Source organism: Condylura cristata, unplaced genomic scaffold (assembly GCF_000260355.1).
Source record: "Condylura cristata isolate star-nosed mole 26May11 unplaced genomic scaffold, ConCri1.0 scaffold00021, whole genome shotgun sequence".
Lineage (NCBI taxonomy): Eukaryota > Metazoa > Chordata > Mammalia > Eulipotyphla > Talpidae > Condylura > Condylura cristata.
The window spans coordinates 4,116,606-4,136,818 of record NW_004567122.1 but is presented as its reverse complement, the minus strand read 5'-3'; the positions used below and the strand labels follow the sequence as shown (position 1 = coordinate 4,136,818).

General features: G+C 47.2%; 1 protein-coding gene across 1 annotated transcript in view; it reads right to left on the bottom strand.

Annotated features, from left to right (window-relative positions):
- Positions 1 to 20,213, bottom strand: part of EGF (epidermal growth factor) — a 72,294-nt gene that overhangs the window by 21,983 nt on the left and 30,098 nt on the right. Inside the window, exons 11-20 of the mRNA XM_012727988.1 lie at positions 19,745 to 19,893; positions 15,642 to 15,746; positions 14,496 to 14,719; positions 10,347 to 10,514; positions 9,576 to 9,725; positions 9,234 to 9,353; positions 5,754 to 5,870; positions 4,707 to 4,832; positions 2,416 to 2,538; positions 433 to 577 (exon numbers count right to left, since the gene is read on the bottom strand). Coding sequence (XP_012583442.1) covers positions 433 to 577; positions 2,416 to 2,538; positions 4,707 to 4,832; positions 5,754 to 5,870; positions 9,234 to 9,353; positions 9,576 to 9,725; positions 10,347 to 10,514; positions 14,496 to 14,719; positions 15,642 to 15,746; positions 19,745 to 19,893 — 1,427 coding nt within the window. The remainder of the gene's footprint in view (positions 1 to 432; positions 578 to 2,415; positions 2,539 to 4,706; positions 4,833 to 5,753; positions 5,871 to 9,233; positions 9,354 to 9,575; positions 9,726 to 10,346; positions 10,515 to 14,495; positions 14,720 to 15,641; positions 15,747 to 19,744; positions 19,894 to 20,213) is intronic.

Below are 20,213 nucleotides of genomic sequence, written 5' to 3'. Positions count from 1 at the left end.
AACAGCAGGCAACATGCAATGGGACTATAATGCCACGCTTCTGTCTACCCAGAAACGCTCCATCTTGTTCTCCAGAGATTTGGTGGAAAGTAAATGCACAGTTAATGGAATCTTCTCACAGCCTCAGTTTTCCACCAGGAGGAGAGTTTTAACCCCAGAAGGTACCAGTGGCAACACTTTAAATATAAGGGGCCCTCGCCAAGCCTTCCGCTTGTATTTACCCCGGCAGCTGGGAGCGGTGATAGCAGGGCTCAATGCACATGCGCACACACACCCGTTAATTTCTATGTGTATTTCTCCTTTTTCCCTGATGTAAAATCAAGAGACTTCTAGACTGTCCACTGTAACTGTAGGAAAACCCTATACATTTTACGCATTAGCCAAAGCCGGGGTAGCAATCATCTCTGTGTGGCCAGAGACTGCCGGACTTACTTGCATGCGTATTCGTGGATTATTTCAAAATACATACACAGGCCACCGTTGAGGCAGTATCCCTCGTGGGACGGGGGGCAGTCCTGGGGGAGCCTCCTCACCGAATAGCTGCCCCCCTCCGCGACGGGAGGGGCGGGGGTGGAGCCTGCGGGAAGCGGAGACATCACTTTGGTTTATCAAGTGACCGGCATTTCAGGAGCCGCATCAGGAATACTTTTTGAGACCCACTTGTGATACTATATTTGTCTGGGGGGAAGAACTGGGGTACAAGCCAGAGGTATGAGGGTGAGAGGATGCCCCAGAGACAGTGGGGAGCAGAACAGGTGGGTTTACTGAAATACGCTGCTGATGAGAGCAGCGGGAAAGAGGAGAGGTCTGCCGCGCCATGTGGGTCACCTCCAGAGCCCGGGATTGAACTCGTGCTGCAGGGGCTGGGGCTAGCTTCATAGCGCTGAGACTCAACCTCTTGTACCACCAAGGAGGCCGTATATATGGTGTCTTTTAGTAGCAGGAGAACTAGGCGAAGTGTTTTCTTGTTTCCTTATCAGCCTTCAGCTCACTCCCCCTGAGGAAGTCCCTCTTTCTCTGGGTTCACAATTACACAGAAAGCAGACTACAGGCAAAGAAGAGGATGGTCAGGCCCCAGCCACAGGCACTGGCTTCGTTTCGAAAGCACATGTCACCCCCAAAACAGGAAGCTGTGCATGACATGACGGCTTGAGGGTCTCACCCAACACTATCACCTTATGGCTTATACACCACCCACAATACAATCTGTCACCCCAAGATCCTAGCAGTCTCTGAAACTCTTCCCACTATTTCAGGGCCTCTCTGGTGGCCTAGGTGTTAAGTCTCAGTGCTATCACCACCAAGGCCTGAGTTTGCCCCCAGCATAAGGGACAACAGACCTCTCCTGTCTCACCCACTGCTCCCCTCAGCAGTGTACTTAGTTGACCTGCCTGTTCTGCTCCCCACTCTTTCTCTGGTGAATCCTCCCACCCCCCTACCTCTAGCCTACATATACCCCAGCTCTTCTATGCAAAAATAAAATAAAACTATTTTACTTTGGGAGAACTTGTGGAGACTGAAGCAACTTTGACAGAAAGGAAAGTTCCTGTAACAAGGGAGTGCAAAGTGGGAAGGGCCCTTTCCGAGAATGGCTGGCTGCTCTGTAGGAAGAAACCATGAGGGTGTTAGTTGACTACACGAACACTAGCAGCCTGTCAGTACCTTTAAGAACAGCACATTTGCCCACGGGGATTACAACTGAGATGGAAAAATGCACAAAATGATGTAAAAATAAATTATTACATTAAAAAAAAACAGCACATTTGAGAAACACAATATGCTTAAAATAAAATGCAGGTCTAGGCAAGGACAGAACTCTGCTTCCTTAGGATTTTGCTGTTTGTAGAGCTGAGAAGGGGAGCAGCTGGCAGTGGTGGGGAAGAGGCCCAAGTTTTGATGGAGCCCCACTTCTTGGATGCCCATGGCCAGGTGACCCTGCCATTATGTTGATGGGGGTCCAGGAAGCAGGTGTCAGCTGTGATTGATGTTTAAAAACAAAGGGCAAAGAGGTGGGATTCTAATTCAGTTCAAGAAGTACCTACTTTGGAAAGTAGCGAGCTTAAAATCTTCAAAAGCGATACAAATGCAGCGTTCCAGACACCCTCCCCAATCTGTCTCACCCTGCAGAGATTTTACAGCAGCCCCAGAAAACAACATGACAAATTGGGACATTAGTCACAGGTTAAGGAGAACCACCCGTGTCCCCACCTTTACTGAAATGGGAGTAATACTAAGACTTATTCCTGTTGCTAATCCATGGAGAAAACTTGGACCCTGTCACATTCTCAAGCCCAGGACCAACCTGATTAGGAAAGTGAATTTGCCAGCCTGATGTAGTCGATTCTAGAATCTCTGATGCAAATACACTGGGGAACAGAATCTTTCAGAGCCCTGGATCTAGATCATCCCACCTACCAGGGCACATCCGACCAGGTTCAGAGAGGCTGCCAGCACACAAGCAGGTATAGTTTCCGTCTGTGTTGGTACAGGTGGCATTTTCCCCACAGGTGTGTGTGCCCAACTGACACTCATCGACATCTGTCAAGAACAAGAGTGGGAAGAGAAAAGTGGATGCAGCGAAAGAAAGGTCACACCACTGGCAAGCACGACATTCTGGAAGGGGAGCGTCCTCAACTGTGCCGGGCTGCAGCGTGCAGATTCAGGAATTCTCCCAGGGTGTCTGGGGTCCCACTGCTGCCCACACACCCATGAGTTCTGACTCACAGCTGGCAGTGCCACTCCTGCCTGGAACCTAAAGCCACTTCCCAACCCGGAGCTCAAGGGGTAAGCTGGAGTGTGGTCAGCTGTTTGTAGCCATCGTTGGGAAGTTCAGCTCCCAAAGATTCAGTCTTTGCATTTGCAAAAAGGCATCCACATTTTGGGCCCTCCCCGGTGGTGCAACAGGTTAAAGCACAGCACTATGAAGCTGTCTGCAGCCACTGCAATATTGTAAGTTCAAGCCCTGGCCAGGGAGGTGACCTACAGGGCACAGCAGACTGCTTCTGACCCACCCACTGCCCCCCTTAGCAGTGGACTTCGTCCATCTGCCTGTTCTGTCTCTGGTGAGTCCTCTCACCGCCCCTGCACCTCTGGCCTGTACCCCAGTTCTGTATGCATAAATGAATTAATCTTTAAAAAAAAAAATGGCACTTCCCCATGAACTCTCTCCAGTACCGAAGACTTCCCTCCCGTTCTGAGCTTCCATCACTGTCTTCACCTCTGTATAATGCAAACCTTTCTTTACCCAGTCGTATTTCTTTGAGCCCAGTTGTATTTCCTTGAGACCCTGTCCTGCCTGTACCACCTTGTTGGGCCCCATGCTTCTTAGTCCTGGGCTTGGCAGGTGTGCTTCCAAGCACCGTGTCTGCACAAACACTGGGAGTGGGGAGTAGAAACAGGTCCCGGGCTCCCATGGGGTCGGGACGGGGTGTCCCAGAGGCAGGAGGCTCTGATACCCCACTACTGCAGGCTCACTACCCGCAGGACTTGGGTTAGAACAGAGAATCAAGAGTGCAATGAATTTAAACATCCGAGAAAGTATACCTTCCTGTCTCTTCTGAGTAAATTAAATATGAAGCCTGTTTGTCTAAATTACCTATGAGCCTGTTTAATCAGAGCAATGACATTTTCCTGACTGACAGCCAAATATGTGCTTAAAAGAGCATTTACAGATGTCTCTGGATTCCATAAAACTAATCTGATAAAGGTCTGATTTAAACCAAGCAGATTCAGACAATTGGTAGCTCTGACTGATATTTCAGCTTCAGCCTCAGTGTGTGGGAGAACACAGTCCCATTGCAGCTTCTTATCAGGGCATCTGTTTCTCGCTGTGGAAAGATTTTCATGGGTTCGTAAGGAAAAGCAAATACCCCAAAAGGCCTTGTAAAGTCCTGTGAGACTTCAGGTAACCACTTCCAGGGCCACGCTGGCTTCAGGCAGGTCCCCACCTGTACAGAGATGCTAAGCCACCCGCACCTGGAAGGGGGTGAGGCCCGCCTGGGGTTGGCAGATGGCAGTGATGAGGAAAGGAGTTTGTGACTAGTCCTTGTGCCGGGGGCTGGGCCTGCCCTCTGGGGCACTTCTTCAGCGTCCCTTTCGATCACACTTCTCTCCTAAACACGCACAACTGCCCTTGCCAATAAGCCTCCTCCCCTCGGTGGTCACCCCTAAGTGCCACACTCAGGGACAAAGGAAATTCTGTCCAGGGCCCTCCCTGGTGGCTCAGTGGGTTAAAGCACAGCACTGTGAAGCTAGCCACAGCCACTGCAGCCCAAGTTCGATCCCCGGCCAGGGAGGTGACCCACATGGCGCAGCAGACCTCTTCTGCCTTGCCCACTGCTCCCCTCAGCAGTGTGTTTCAGTCCATCTGCCTGTTCTGCTCCCCACTCTTTCTGGTGAGTCTTTTCACCCCCTGCACCTCTGCCCTGTACCCTAGTTTTTGTATGAGTAAATAAATAAATCTTTTAAAAAAGTGCTGTCCAATCCTCCCCAGTCAATTGGGAGGGCTCCCGTTTGAGCCCCACGTGTGGCTGAACAGGGACACCCGCTTCACAGAAAGAACTAGAAAAGCAGAAAAGTCAGCCCTCTGGGCCCTTGACACAGAGGCAATAACTTGACTCTTCACTGAGAACTGGAAGCGTTTCCACTTTGCCCGCCGCCATGCCTACCTGGGCCCGTAGGACCCCCCGCCCAGGCACCCCACTTACCCACACAGTGGACCCCGTCTCCATGGTAGCCCTCCGAGCAGCGGCACACGTAGCTGCCTTCCGTATTGATGCACACAGAGGAGGTGGTGGGGCATGGCGAGACAGGGACCCTGCACTCGTCTATGTCTGTGGGCAGAATGAGAGGCTGGTGAAATATGGGGGCCGCCCATACTTCACGCACGCATCATGCTGGTGAACCCCCTGGCAAGAGATGCAATCCCAGTGTCTGGAACATACAGCGCACATCTGGATGGATCACAGTCTCCCCACAACGGGGTCCATACGTCAGTCGCTGTCCTGGAGACTCAGACCATAGGGACTGAGATAGTTTCATAATCTCTCACTTATTTAAGGACCTCAGCATGAAAGCTTAGTCTATCCACCACAACCTACTGAGAAAATGAAAACTTCAGACCTAAACTTTGGGGGGTAGAGGGCCAAAGTTTGTTTTCATTGCAACTGGGGAATTGATACATTCGACTTAAAGTCACATTTGTGTTTCTGAGCGAATCCTAGATTCTCCTTGTTATCAACAGGGTATATGATATTATTATTAAAATATGATTATTTTAATATAATGTCATGTAAACATACATTTCTCTACATGCCAGCCATTATCCTTCCAGGTAATGTCAACTGATTTAGGGCCTCCCTGGTATGCAAAGGATTAAGTCTCAGCACTAGGAAGCTATCCACAGCCACTGTAGTACAAGTTTGATCCCCAGCCAGGGAAGTGACCCACATGGCACAGCAGACCTCTCCTGACCCGCCCGCTGCTCTCCTCAGCAGTGTACTTCGTCCATCTGCCTGTTCTGCTCCCCACTGTGCCTGGTGAATCCTTTTACCTCCTTGCATTTCTGGTCTAGAGCTCTTGCATGCATAAGTAAATAGATAAATTTTTTTGAAAAAAAAAAAAAAGGACTGACTTATTATTCAATCCTGCTAATGACAGAAACCCTTGTAGAGACCTTGAGTGAGTCCAACTTGAAGAAATGTTTCTGGTTCTCTGTTTTCCAGACCAGATGCCTCTCTAGCCTCTGTTCTTACCAGAACATACGTGTCCATCCCCAGCGAACCCTTTCCAGCACTGGCACGTGGCATTCTCTCCCTCGAAGACACACTGAGCGTAGGGGCCACACCCCCGAGGGCCACAGTCATCATCATCTGCAGACAGTAAAAGCCAGGCAATCATTTCCAGGCCAAAGAGGAGCTACATTTGTGTTTTATGAGTTCTGCAGACTATGACAGTGGTTCCTTTCCCAGAGTCTGGGGCAGGCTCACCTCCAAGCAGAAGTATCTGGTTGACCTGTAAGCTCCATCTATGCTAAAGGATCCTGCAGATGGCGTTTCTGTATACATGTCCTCAGCAAGCTTCAGCTTTGAATTGCTGGCTGATGTTCAAACAGCCCTATGGGATCTTATTTTTTTAAAAAAAACATTTGCAAATTTGAACTTTAAAGTGATGAGGAGTAGATGGATTCAAATTTCAAGTTTGCATACTTGAGAATTCCCTCGTCATCGTGGCATACGAATGTCACAGTCAACCTATTCTTGTCCTCCAGTCACAAAGGCCATTTTGTAGTGCATAGAGAGCTCTGTCTCAACACGGCCAAGGGAAAGACTTATTGTCAATCTACTGAAATTCTGCGTCACATAGAACAGAATTTGTATGTCACCTTGTGTGCTTATTATCAAGATTGATGCTGTGGCTTGCAAGCCCCAAGGCACTTTTACAAAGTCATGAACCATACGAGCTAAACGCTACCCATGGATCATTTCATTTCATACTCCATCGAGAAGTAAATGCCTCAGGGGCAGAGTTGCACATTGAGCCATAAACACGAGCACGTTTTTTTCTTCCCTGTATGACTTATATCCATGTTCATTCTCCAGGTACTTCCTCCCTGCGGGGTCTTGGGGCAGGGGCTGATATCCCACAGTGGAATGGAAGCTGTCGCCTGTCTACTGGCTGGTAAGCTCGCTGACCTGAGAGTGGGAGAGGTTAAAGAAAGCCCTCCAAACTTGCCTATAAATTAAAGTTCAACCATCTAGGTAGATGGATTGAGATACCATGTGAAAGCAGACGGTTCGCACATCTCTGTGCTACCTGAGGGAGGTCTCTTGTGGGAACACCTGTGCCCCCACTAACATCATCTCTTGCTACTCCAGATTCTTCAGGATGGGCTGGAATTTCTTTGGAGGACTAGGTCCCAAATCACATGGCTGTGCTGGGTGTATGATGGAGTATCCAGTCACCCAACACACTTAAATCACTCGCGGAATTATTTTCTATTAGAAGATGATTCAGGATGTATATGGTAACTTGCAAACCCCAAGGCAGACTTGCATAACCTAAAGCAAAGGCTGTGAAGTGGGGAACAAGAGTTGGGGGGGACAGCTGAGGTTGATTCTGTTGCAAACTTGCCCTAGAAGAACTGTCTGCGTATCACCTTCTTCTCTAACACTGGGGATGATTACTGTACAGCTTCCTTCACATGATTGTTCTAAGGACTCAAAGAAAACCTTATTTTAAAAGCCCTCTGTGATAAGGATGATGGAGAATTATGAGCCTTTCTGGTAGCCTAGAGGTTAAGTCTCAGCCCTATCACCGTTGAATTCTGAGGTCTGGAGCTGACCCACATGGTGCAGCAGACCTCTCCTGACCCGCCCGCTGCTCCCCTCAGCAGTGTACTTTGTTGATCTGCCTGCTCTGCTCCCCACTCTGTCTCTGGTGAATCCTCTCACCCTGACACCTCTGGTCTACATCCCAGTTCTTGCATACATAAGTAAAGACAAAATAAATCTTAGTAATTATATTTATAAAAAAGAGAAAGAAATGTGCATTTTATAATGTAAAGAAATGGACAAAATCAACCCAAAACAAAGCCTTGAAATCTGACAGCCAGGCAGCGCTCCTGCTGGCCTGTGATTATATAGATGGCTCTCTTTTTCCTTCTCCTTTTCCCAATAAATCTGTCCTCTTAATGGAAGAAAAAGAAAGAGAAGAACATTCCATTTATTCATGACCTAAGAATAATTCATGAATTTAGCAAATTTGAGAATGATGCTTTTTATAAGTGAATCTCTGTCATGTTATAGACAGATCTATTTGCTACACATTAACTGTGTATGTCTTTGGAGAATATTACATTTTAGGTCAATCTCTTCTTAAAGACTTTTCAAAATCTTTTAAGCAGATACACTTTCCAGAAATGGAATCTCACTACAAATATCAGAAAGCTCTCTTAAACGAACATAGGCAGAACTAAAACTTTACAGTCTAACACAAAATAGCACACAACAACGTGGCTACAGAAAAGTGAGGTAATTTTCACCTAAGCCATCAATTCCATCTACGCTGCAGAAGGCAGAGAATAGTTTCCAGGTTTGCAGCCAAACATAGACTGTTCTACATGGATTCCAAACCTCTCACCATCTCTTACATCATCCCCATCTCATCATCCATGGGCTAAATTACTATCTGTCATTCACCTGGCTCTTTGAGTGCCCAAATATTAGTCTCTGCAGATATGCTCTGTGAACTTCCAGGGACACCTAGTGACTGTGAAAAGGCTCTTTACTCTGCTAATATTTATTTATGGTGTTTTATTGCAATAAAGGACACATCAAATCTCTCAATGAACTATTATTCCCGATGTGATGATATTTTCTTTCCTTGACATGAATTACTTGGTTATAATTTTCAAAATCTTTGGTCAAGTCACTAAACAAAACTGTCTCAATTTCTGCACCTATCAAAGGGTGGATTGTGATAAGAATCAAATTAGAGGTTATGTCTAAGGTGCCCAGTAAGCGGTAAAGTTCCATGCACGTTATTAGTGCTGTAAATATCCACCTCTGTGTTTGGTAAAACTTCACAGTCTGTAGTCTGCAGATGGCAAAAGCTGGATAAGCACTTTGTTAAGTGTATTTAATGTCCCAATTTGGAGTTGGCCACCTTATTTTTAGCCATGGGCTCTGTAGGATAATAAAGTTGTAATCAGAAATATAAATGTATGAGACGTTTCAGAGCCTAGATGACTGGACTGAAAGGCAGAGACTTAAAGAGTGAAGAAGAAGTAAGGTCTGCAGAAGTTCTAGGCCTGAGCTAACCCTTGTTTGAAAAACCACTGCCCTCATGAGTGGATACAGAATAAGAATGCGGTAGCCTAAAGTTGTTACATGCTGAGCTAGTATTTACCATTTGGCTGAAAAGCATGTAATATATTAGAAGAAAAAATCCCAACATTTGCCACGGGTGGACTACTAGGTTTGGATGGGGATACATGCAAATCTGTTCTGTCCTATTTCCCACCTTTGTTTCCAAATTTGATTTCTCCAAAGACGTTTCTGTCCAAAGCCTTTCCGTGAATAAACTTCTGCCCACCATTCGGAAGAGAGACAGGACCAGAGCTTAGCTTTGTGTAGATGTTGCCAACATGAACTTACAAAGATGATTTAGCCTTTCCAATGGTAGACTGGAAAGTGTTGAAACCAAAATTATATCAGAAAATTCATCGTTCATACCTGATACCATGATTTCAGCCACCAGCTCACGCTGAGATTCTGTGTCATTATCTCCCAGCTCTCCAGCCTGGGATAAGATGCCCGATGGTGTCATGGGGCTACTGACGTCTGCTTCACTACCTATTGAAGGTCAACAGAGACCATTAAATTATCTCATGATTCAAGAAAAGTTGGACTTAATTGACAGCTAGGGCTATTTGTTGCTGTGAGTTTGGGCTCTCAGTAAGACAACTCAGGGAAACTCGCAGAGTCTACCTGACTTAGTGACCAGCTCAACCACATACGCCCGGCTCCCACCAGGCATCTGATGAGAGGACGGAGGGACCCAGGATCTCATCTCACCTGTCGGCTTCTGGTGTCCACTCAAGGCCACGCACGCCTTTCCATCTGGGGCTTTGACAAAACCTTCCCGACACAAACATCGAGCAAGCCCAAACCTCTGTTCACAAATGTGTTCGCAGCCTCCGTTCTGATGTATGCAGGGATCCGCTCCTGGAGGAACAGGGGGACATTCGCAGATGGTTTTAGGGGCCATCAGACACCTCTGATGCAAATCAGTGCCCTTAGCTTTTGGAGAGAGAGACGCAGTGTCTACGTCTAGAGTTATTTCAGAAGAACTCGTGCGAGGAGTCACTGGTTTAAAATCCTCATGACCATCGGTGAGGTTGGATAGTGATTTTAAGACACTCTTCATCAGGAATTACAATTTAAGCAAATGAGCAAAGAACAATCCAGAAAAAGGATCCTAGGGGACACAGGCTGCTTTCCCAGGTGCTATTGCTGACGCATGTGTACTCATCTTGTAGAGGTGGGCGAACCCAATATTGACAAAACCTTTAAGTTTCACCCCACCCCACCTTTATAATGTCTTCGACCCAAGAGTCTTTGAAATGCAGGTGGCAGTTAGGTGAACTCTGTTCAGAGAAGCAAAGATGAGATTGGAGGGGGGAAAGCTCAAGTCACCCCAGATTGTCTTACTGTCAACAAAATCCAAATGTCAGCAAATCTTAACATCTACTCAGATCAGGGGCAGCCGCCAGCCTCCCACCTCCATCAATCAACTATAATAGCTGCAGACGCGTCAAAGACAGACCCAGTATTTGCCCAAGGTACCTGGTTTCGCCAGCGGGTGAATGACAGCCAGAGACGAGGGCTTCAGCATGCTGCCTCGGAGACGTAGCCTGTCCGTCCCAGTCCTCTTGTTCACTCTGATCACCGAAGGCTGGCTCCAATCAGAGAACCATAGGTGGTCCCCGAACACAGCCACAGCAAAAGGGTAACCTACAATCCAGCCCAAAGCGTCACACAGACCTGCCTGTGCTCTGACAGCTTTTAAAAGGTCGAGGCTTAAGACCCATCCCCACACAATTCCTACAGTAAATCAGGACTTAGCGGCTAAGCAAGGCAAGAGCCAGCCTCCACAGAGACCCCACAAGGGGCAGGAGCCTCATCCTAGAAGCCAACCTGGGGAGAAGCCACCCAAATATGAGAACGTGAGCTTGATGGACATAAACCAGTCATTTTTAAAAGAATTCACCTAAGAATAAAGACTTCTCTTAAATAGGCCATTCTATATGGATACACACTCTATCCTTGAATATGCCATTCTGTATCTTTACGGGAGTAACTGAAAGAACTGTCTATCTTTTCAAACAAGAAGTGCAGGGGCCAAAGCACTTTTACATTATTATCTTCGGAGTCTGGCGCAGCAGGGGCTGGCTAGGTTCTCACCCTGCTCTCTCTTTCTTTGTGCAGTGATTCTGTCCCCGATAATTTCCTGCCAGTGAACTGTCTTTTCAAGGACAATGAAAAGTTGTAGATAAAATTCACAGGTTGGGGGCCACCCTGGTGGTGCAAGACGGTGAAGCAAAGCACTGTGGAGCTATCTGTAGCCACTGCAGTATGAGTTCGATCCCCGGCTGGGGAGTGACCCACATGGCTTGGCAGACCTCTCCTGACCCGCCCGCTGCTCCCCTCAGCAGTGTTTCAGTAGATCAGCCTGTTCTGCTCCCCACTCTGTCTCTGGTGAATCCTCACGTCTCCCTGCCAGCCTCGGAGCTAGTTCTGTTGCTGCGCTTTTTCTGTCTTCATCCAGCTCTCCTCCTTTCCCTGGCTACGTGACTCTTGACATCTCGCCCATCTCTAAATGTCCACTCCGTCATCCTTCCAGCTCCCTGTTGTTTCTTTCCTTCCCTTCTTACCAATTTTTTGGAAACCCGCTTATTATCTCCTGCCTCCATTCTCACGGTTCTTATTGCCTCAGTGGGCTTTCCCACCCATCTCAACAAGGCCCACCCTTCATGTCCCTGAGGCCCTCTGAGAAGACAGAGCCCAGCATTTCGTGAGCAGAGGAACGGACACTCCTGTCTGCAGTGGCCAGAGTCAGGAGCAACCATAAAGGCAAGAGAATTTTTTATCCCTTCATGTTTAATTTTTGGTGGAAAACAGATAAGGCAGCATGTACTTACCTGAAATGTACAGTTCAGTCGTGCTTGGTGCTGATGACATTCACGTGGTCATAAAACTGAACCGCTATATCCAGTAACCCCCCACACACACACACCTAGTCCTAGCAACCATCACCCACTTTCTGCATCTGTGGCTCTGACGCTTCTGTGGATCCCATAAATGGAGTCACACAATACTTGTCCTTTGTGCCTGGCTTACTTTAGCATAGCACAATGTCCTATGGATCCATCCACTTCACAGCACATGCCAGAATTAGCCGACAACTTCCCAGTCACCACCACATTCTATATATAACCCTTATCAGAGATGATCCACGACTGCATTTTAAATGAACAGTGAATTATGTCAATGTTTACATTAAAAATCCAAAAAGCAGGTTGAGACGCCACCCCTTTCGTGCCAGTAGATGGCGCTATAACGATGGGAATTTTTTTTTTTTTTTTTTGATGTCTTAATTTCCAGTTATGTGGTAATGGCCTTTAATAGGAAGTTGCACTGTTTCTACATTAAAGTTGAAATATAAATTACTAACCAAATGCACGTTATACATTTTGGTTTATAACATGATATCTTCAGTGTAAATTTTTTCATTTTAACCTTCATCCTTGCAGATATTAGAGCTATACCTTTATATTTATTTGAAATATATATATCTATATATTGCAATCTCTATATATATACTATTAGAGCTATACCTTTATATCTATATACATTAGAGCTATACCTTTATATGTATTTAGAATATATATATCTACATATTGCGATCTATATTAGAATATATATATATATTTAATGATATGTCTCCCACTAGGCTCCATAACTTCACAGGAAACCCTTATCATTTTACTTTACACTTGATCTCCACTCCCTATAATATAGTGAAGATCTGTTCTGAGAATGAATGAACAGAATTTGATTATACACAAGTGCATCACTTATTGAGAAGAGTCTTCGATTCTTAAAGAAACTTGAAAATATTAAAGTTTTCAAGTATACATGTCTTGACCTATTTACTGTGTAGTACAAATTGAGGTATTGATTACCCCTAAAACCAAAGATAATGGTCAAAATAGGTATCTTTTTTTTCTGTCTAATATTTCTTTCTGGTACTTTTTGTTTTTTAAAGATTTATTTATTTATGTTTACAGAACTGGGATACAGACCAGAAGTGGTGGGGGAGCAGATTCCCCTGAGACAGAGCGGGGAGCAGAACAGGCAGATAAACTGAAATACACTGCTGAGGGGAGCAGCGGGAGGGTCAGGAGAGGTCTGCCTCACCATGTGGGTCAGCTCCCTGGCTGGGGATTGAACTCCTGCTGCAGTGGCTTCAGAGAGCTTCATAATGTGGTGCTCTGACCTGTTGCACCTGTTGCATACCCACTAAAAAATCACAGCTTTCTAACTCAGGACTCCATTGACTGCTGTCTGCACTAAGTGTCATAGCCTCATACTGCTTTCTTTCTCTTCAAATTCCAGTCCAAGCCAGACTACACTGTAAACTAAGAGGTTGTCACCCTCCAATGCCAATCTTATCATAGGCATTTCCTGCTCATGAACATGCAGTGATTCCCAGTACATTCAAAATTCGGTCCAGTCCACGTATCTGTATAGTAGTAACTCAACGACCAAACTGCATCCTTGTCACCATCTGCTCACCATCTGGCCCAATCCCAATCTGTGTTTGTAGATTCCCTGAAGTGAATGAATCTCCCACTGCTCTATAATCATCGGTTGTTTTGAACAGCTCAGAACAGTGTTTTATATATATTTATACACATAAATAACATCCCTATGCAAAATGAGAAAACAATGCTTATTAACTTTTGCACGTGTTGTACAGATATTCACGCATGTCTGAGGTGATATTACGTGGCTGTAAAAATGACAGTTTGTGAAGCCCTCCCTGGTGGCGCAGCGGGTTAAAGCACAGCACTGAGAAGCTAAAGCCACTTCCGCATGAGTTCGATTCCCGCCTGCCCTGGAGGTGACCACATGGTGTGGCAGACCTCTCCTGACCCGCCCGCTGCTCCCCTCAGCAGTGTACTTCATCGATCTGCCTGTTCTGCTCCCCACTCTGTCTCTGGTGAAGCCTCTCACCGCCCCTGAGCCTCTGGCCTGTACCCCAGTTCTGTATATACAAATAAACATAAAAAAAAAAAATGACGGTTTGTGAAACACTGCAAATGATAACAGCCGAATCAAGTTCGCATTCTGAGAGCAGCTGAGAAATGTGTTTCCATACTTCCATTGTTTTTGTGTCTTTATTTTTAAGCTGCCCAATGTGATCTTTAAAAAAATATGCTTATTGAGGCAAGCGGACTTACAATACTGTATGTGTTTTAGGGGTACAGGTTCACCCCTCTGCTAGTGTATGTCAGCACATCACACCCACCACCAAACCTCCTGTAATAATGACCCCCTACCTCTACTCCCCACCCCTCAAGTTCCCCTCTGGCAGCCTCAGTTCCGCAGTCACATTTCAGGGTTTGTTTTGATTTGTTTTTGTCTGTTCCCTTACTTCATTTCTTACAGAAAATTTTATTATCTTCATTCTGCTTTGGGGAAAGCTTGGCAGAGAGAAAAGATTATCCATCACTATTTTCAACCCAGTGTTCCAATGCTAAGGTAATCTTCCTCCCTCCTAGATCCCTGGAGAAGTCTGTTTCCTGTCTGTCTGTCTGTCCCTCACCACAGGGTTATGGGTCTGTGATGTGTGTGCTTGTGAACAAAGTTTACTTGTAACACTCATCGACGCTCGGTCAACATGAAGAAGTCACCCTCCCAAGGCCTTACCGACATCATCCTGGGGAAGTCGTTGGCGTCTAGAACCATCCAGATGTGCCATTTCTATTACAGCCTGCTCAGCATCACACCAATATAACCGGTCGGTCAGGTAGTCGATGGCCAGTCCACTGGGCCAGGCCAGACCAGAGCTGGCGATGACCCTTCGGCCAGAGCCTTCAAGAGAAGAACTTTCAATTCGTGGGCGAATCCCAACATCAGTCCAGAACAATCTCCTTTAATCAAGGAAGCATACAACAAATAAAATTTGCATGCAGGCTCAATGGTGGCCTAAGGGTTAAGTCTCAGTGTTATCACCACTATGGACTGAGTTCCATCCCCGGCCAGGGAGCTGACCCACATGGCGCAGCAGACCTCTCCTGTCTCACCCACTACGTCTCACCCGCTGCTCCCCTCAGCAGTGGATTTCAGTAGATCGACCTGTTCTGCTCCCTAATCTGTGTCTGGTGAATCCTCTCACCCCCAACCCCCACACCTCTGGCCTGCACCCTGGTTTTTGTATGTGTAAATAAATAAAATAAATCTTTGGGATAATGTAAATATATATGTGTGTGTATATATGTACACACACACACACACATATATATTTTAAACTATCACAAATAAGGTCAGTTTCAACCTTGTTCTTTTAACAGATAAAAGGAATCCTTTAGTCTCCCCAACTCTCTGAACTCAGCCCAACTCACAGATTTACAATTAACAAATAGTATTCTCATTTTTAGTGATTTCTGCTTCCTCCTTCTAATTCTAGAAATGGCCTCTTACTTGATTCCCTAAAGCCAATGATTTTTCTAAACAGAATTCAGATCATTCTGTTCAAAGGCCCTCTGCTCGGGAAAGCCATAATATAGATAAAAGACAGTAGCTTCATGGGCTTATATTTAATGGGATAAAATATAGCTTCTTTGCAAAAGGAAATAGAATTTGCCTAAAATGAAAGGGTAGCTAAGCAATATCATTTCTATACAAGAGGAGGAAATCAAGAGCCACAAACAGCCTGGGGACGTCTGACAGCTGAGCGGCGGAGAGCACGCCAGGTTTCTCTTCCCATCCGCCCCCTATGGCCTCGGGAAGACTGGACACGAGTTAGCAAAAGCGCGCTGACCTCAGCAGGGTCCTTCTTTCCACAACACCTACTTGGCCATGGGATGAACAGCAATTCCTTGAGGCTGGGAGGTGTCCTCCTGAATGACGACTTGACGATGTCTTCCATTTAAATCACTCCCTTCAATGAGAGATTTCCTACAACAGGTGAAACATGAGCTTTACTTTCGGGCCTTTGTGCTGGGCTAGGGGTTAAGTCTCAGAGCTGTCAGCACTGAGGCCTGAGTTCAATGCCCAGCCAGGGAGCTGCCTCACTGGCACATGTCGGACACAGCAGATCTCTCCTGTCTCCCCGCTGCTCCCCTCAGCAGTGTGTTTCAGTCCATCCCATCTGCTTGTTCTGCTCCCCACTCTGTCTCTGATGAATCCTCTGTCCCTCCCCACCTCTGGCCTGCACCCCAGTTCTATGCATGAATTAAATTTTTATGCAAGGGCCTCTCTGGTGGCACAAGGCATTAAGTCTCAGCACTATGAAGCTATTGCCACCCACTGCAGCATGAGTTTGATTTCCAGCCTGGGTGCTGACCCACATGGCACAGCAGACCTCTCCTGTCTCACCCACGCCTCTCTTCAACAGTGTATATCAGTAGATCTGCTTGTTCTGTTCCCCACTGTATCTCTGGTGAATCCTCTCACACCAGCACCCTCCCCCCCACCTCTGACCTGTACCTCAGCTCTGTATGCATAAAAATAAATTACTTTTTAAATATTTTTTTCCAGTCAATTAAAATGCACGGAGGATGTGCCTAAGATGAGGTGAGAGGGGAGGGTGTCGGGCCTAGCAGGGGACAGAGCAGGATGAGAAGGACGGAGGTCTCTCCACAGCCTCCCTGTCCTGTTGAAGCCAGTGGACGCCACGGTGGGAGAGACGTGAGCCCCGGGCTCACAGATGAGGGTGTGCAGGGAGCGTGGACTGGAGTCCCAGAGCCCAGAACAGCTAAGCGGTAACGTTTATGCTTTTTTGCCTCTGTATGACTCTAATGGGGGGGGGGGGCATTGCACAGAAAGAGTGCATGCTGATCTTTACATTCGAAATAATTATAACCTTTGGCATCTGGCAGGGAAGAAAACCACAGTGAGATATTAATTTGAATCTTGTTCAGCTGCTCTAAGCTCCGGGATTCCTGTGGCTCAATGTTTCCATTTATCAACTCAATATTATCCAAGAAGTATTTACTGAACATCTACTGTGTGCTTAAGCCTTGGAGACACAAAAGTGAACAAAACCCTGTCTGTGTCCTTATAGAGCTTGTAGTTCCACCCGACAGCGAGGGGGGAGTGAGAGGGAGGCTTATCATAAAGCAGTGGCATTTTCTGCAGACTGTAAAGCTTAACGCTTTGACTCAGTCAACAAACACCTGGCAGGGCTGCCTCCTCGTTCTGTGGGCAAATTGTGCGAGTGTGAATCAGGTCTACCCTGAACAAAGGGGGGGGGGAGGCCCATCCTCTTCTCCCAGCTCTGCAAAAAGGCTAAAGGTCTTGTAGCCGCCAGCTGGGAACAGCTCACACCGTCCCCTGTGGGCACCAGCAGGTCGGGGTAAAAGTTGAGGTAGCTCTGGGCCTATGCAGGGCCAAGTGCCCTTTGCAAACTACCTTCCCAGGGCGGTGGGTGTTTTGCGACCATTTATCCAGCTGCCTCAAGGCAGGGTTGCTGGCATTTACTCTTGAGGCTCCCACGGGGTCATCTAATCAGACACTTCTATCAGACTCAGCCAGGAAGCAAATCTGACTCCAGGGTGGTGACAAGAAAGCAAAGACCCGCATGGACGTCTGGATTGGGAGAACCTGATTCTTTTTGTAGCTTCTCATCGCCCCCACTGCAGCTGGTTAAGAGTGGTTGTCTGCTTTATCTCTGTAGTTCCTGATGTCTCAAAACCATGAGTGAACAGTTCTCTTTCCTTATGTGCTGCCCCCCTTATTTCCTCTTTACTGGACAGTTGGCTTCAGGAACCAGGATTCCTTGATACCACATCATAGCTTGGCTGACCAGACGAGCCATTAGCTTTCTTTCTACACCAACGTGGACACCCAACTCCAAGCCACCAGGAGAGGTAAGCTCCTCTCTGCTGCTACTTGGTTAGGAGTCACCATAATCTACTATCACGAGCTGGAATCTGTTATTTAAATCCAATTTCTAGCTACTATCCAGGTTTTCAAACTGTAAACCTCTCATTTCCACACAAATTAAAGGTTGCTTTCCACAGCTGCCTTTAGGGGACGACGACTTCAGAGGGGTTTGTTATTACCCGAGACAACGAATCCAGGGAATCTGAGGTCTGATTGGCCAGCACAGGGCACTCGGTACAGGGCACACGGTGCTATTAACCACACACTGCGAACATGAGACATGCCATGGACTGTGGGTACAATGAGAAGACCCAGCATCCTCGGGGGCCAAGAGGGCTGACATCTGTCATCCGGATCATGGTTACTCTTCAGAGAAGCGGAGGGTTGCGCCCTGTTATTATACACCACCCGCATTTTTCTGTGTCCTTTTAAGTAGGTTCAATGCAGAGGAGACCGTCACTTTGATTTTTGTCATGGCTACAAGTGAAGTTGACTTTCGCTTGTTATAGGATCCCGTGGGGGCATATTTTAATCAAGGTACTTGGGAAGGGGTACATATCTATGATTATTAAAAGCCTAAGCTTTGCAAACACATCCATGACTTCTAATTTCAGATCCACTGCTCGCTGGCTGCTTGGCCTTGGGAAAGTTTTTTTACTGCTTTGATTTTCAGGTTTTTTTGTATTTGTTTTTGTTTTTTAGGATTTATTTATTCATGCTTACAGAACTGGGGTACAGGCCAGGGATGTGGTGTGTGAGAGGATTCACTAGAGACAGAGTGGGGAGTAGGACAGGCCGATGGACCAGGTACCCTGTTGAGGGCCGCAGCAGGCGGGTCAGGAGAGGTCTGCCGGGTCATGTGGGTCACCTCCAGGGTAGGGACCGAACTCAGTGGCTTCGGAGAGCTTCATAATGCGGTGCTTTAACCCATACGCCACCAGGAAGGGCCCGCTTTTCAGTTTTTTAATCTTTGGGGATAAGAAAACTGACCCGTGGGAATTCAGTGGTATTATACGTAGAAAGCTCTGACTTTGCACAGTGTCTGAGGCACAGTGGTAATTCAATAAGTAAATACCAAGAATGAAGAAATGAGGCTGTGGTTAAGTGCAGAAGGAAGGAACGAATAAGTGCACAAGGGAACAATGAGCTAAAAGCGCCTGTTGCTCATAATGCACAGCACATCACACACCTGGCTCGCTTAAAGCCCTTTTGTTTCCTGTGAGTTGGTGGAGCAAAAAACCATTTTCTGGGACCGAAAGAGTGAAGCATAGCACCCTGTCCGCAGGGTGGGCGTTGGGCGACTGACTCCAGGGGAAACATGGGCTCCACACAGCATCCTTAACCAGACGCTACAGGCTGGCTGTCATTAGCCTCTTCCCCCCCCAAGAAGCCAGGCAGGGGGGCTAAGCATTGTGCTGGGCGCAGGAACTCCACGCTCCCGCCGTGCCCGCAGTTTCCATGAGAGCAGAGCTGACCACCTCTCCCCTCACAGGGCCCTTCCTGCTGCACCGCACTCTGCCCAACTACCAGAGCCAGCCAAAGAGTCATCACCCGCTGTCATGGAAGCTTGATAAATCACTCTCTGTCTGCACAGGGAGGGGGGCTAGTGGGTCGGGCAGCTTTTCCGGCCCTCCCTTGAGAGCACACCCAACGGCAAGGCGTCAAGCCTTTCTAGCCAAGCTATTCAGACCAGTGTCTGCATGTGTGCCCTGGCTGGGGGTACCTGTCGCCAGCCGTGTGCACCCCCAGGCAGGAGCCTTAGCACGGTGGATGCTCAGAGCGTTTGTTGACTGCATTCAGGCGGCGGTTGCGTTTCTCTGAGGACAGCAGCCCAAACTGTAAAAATCTGCCACTCTGGGGTCTTACATCTCTCTCTTGGATACAAATCCAGTCGGAATATCCCGCTGGGTAGCAGGAGAAGGGGGCGGGGAGTGGGAACAGATATGGAGGCGTCTTCCTGATGTCTCGACCAAGTGCCTACCACTATTTTCCTGGGTTTGACAAGGCGGCGGGTTACTTATCCCGCCGCTGCCACCCCACGCGGCTTACAACCCAAGGAGGAAACATACCCTCTGTCTGTCCAGTACAATCTGCGGTTGAGCCAGTCCACAGCAAGGGCTTGGGGCGCACCTACTGTTTCATTGATGAGCCGCTCCCGCTGTGAGCCATCCAGGTTAGCTCTCTCTACCCACCTCAGGGCCGCATGGGCGAAGTAGATCTACCAAGAGAACAGAGTTTGGTTTGTTAAAATGCACGTGGAATTGCACAAACGGGTTTACAGATCTTCAGCACATACAGGGTAAGAGCTGGCTTTGGACCCCTGCAACAGGCCTCCTGTTCCTTCTCAGGCAGGAATAGACTTTTTGAATTATTAATTTATATATCTATTTACAAGATTGTTCATTTTACAACAATATTTACTTAGCCCCCCCCACCATCACCACAGTCACCCACATTCCTCCTTCCCTCCTTCAGACCCTTCTCTGGCCCCCTCTCCTGTAGGATATCTCTGATTTGTAATTGTCTGGGTTTTTTTTT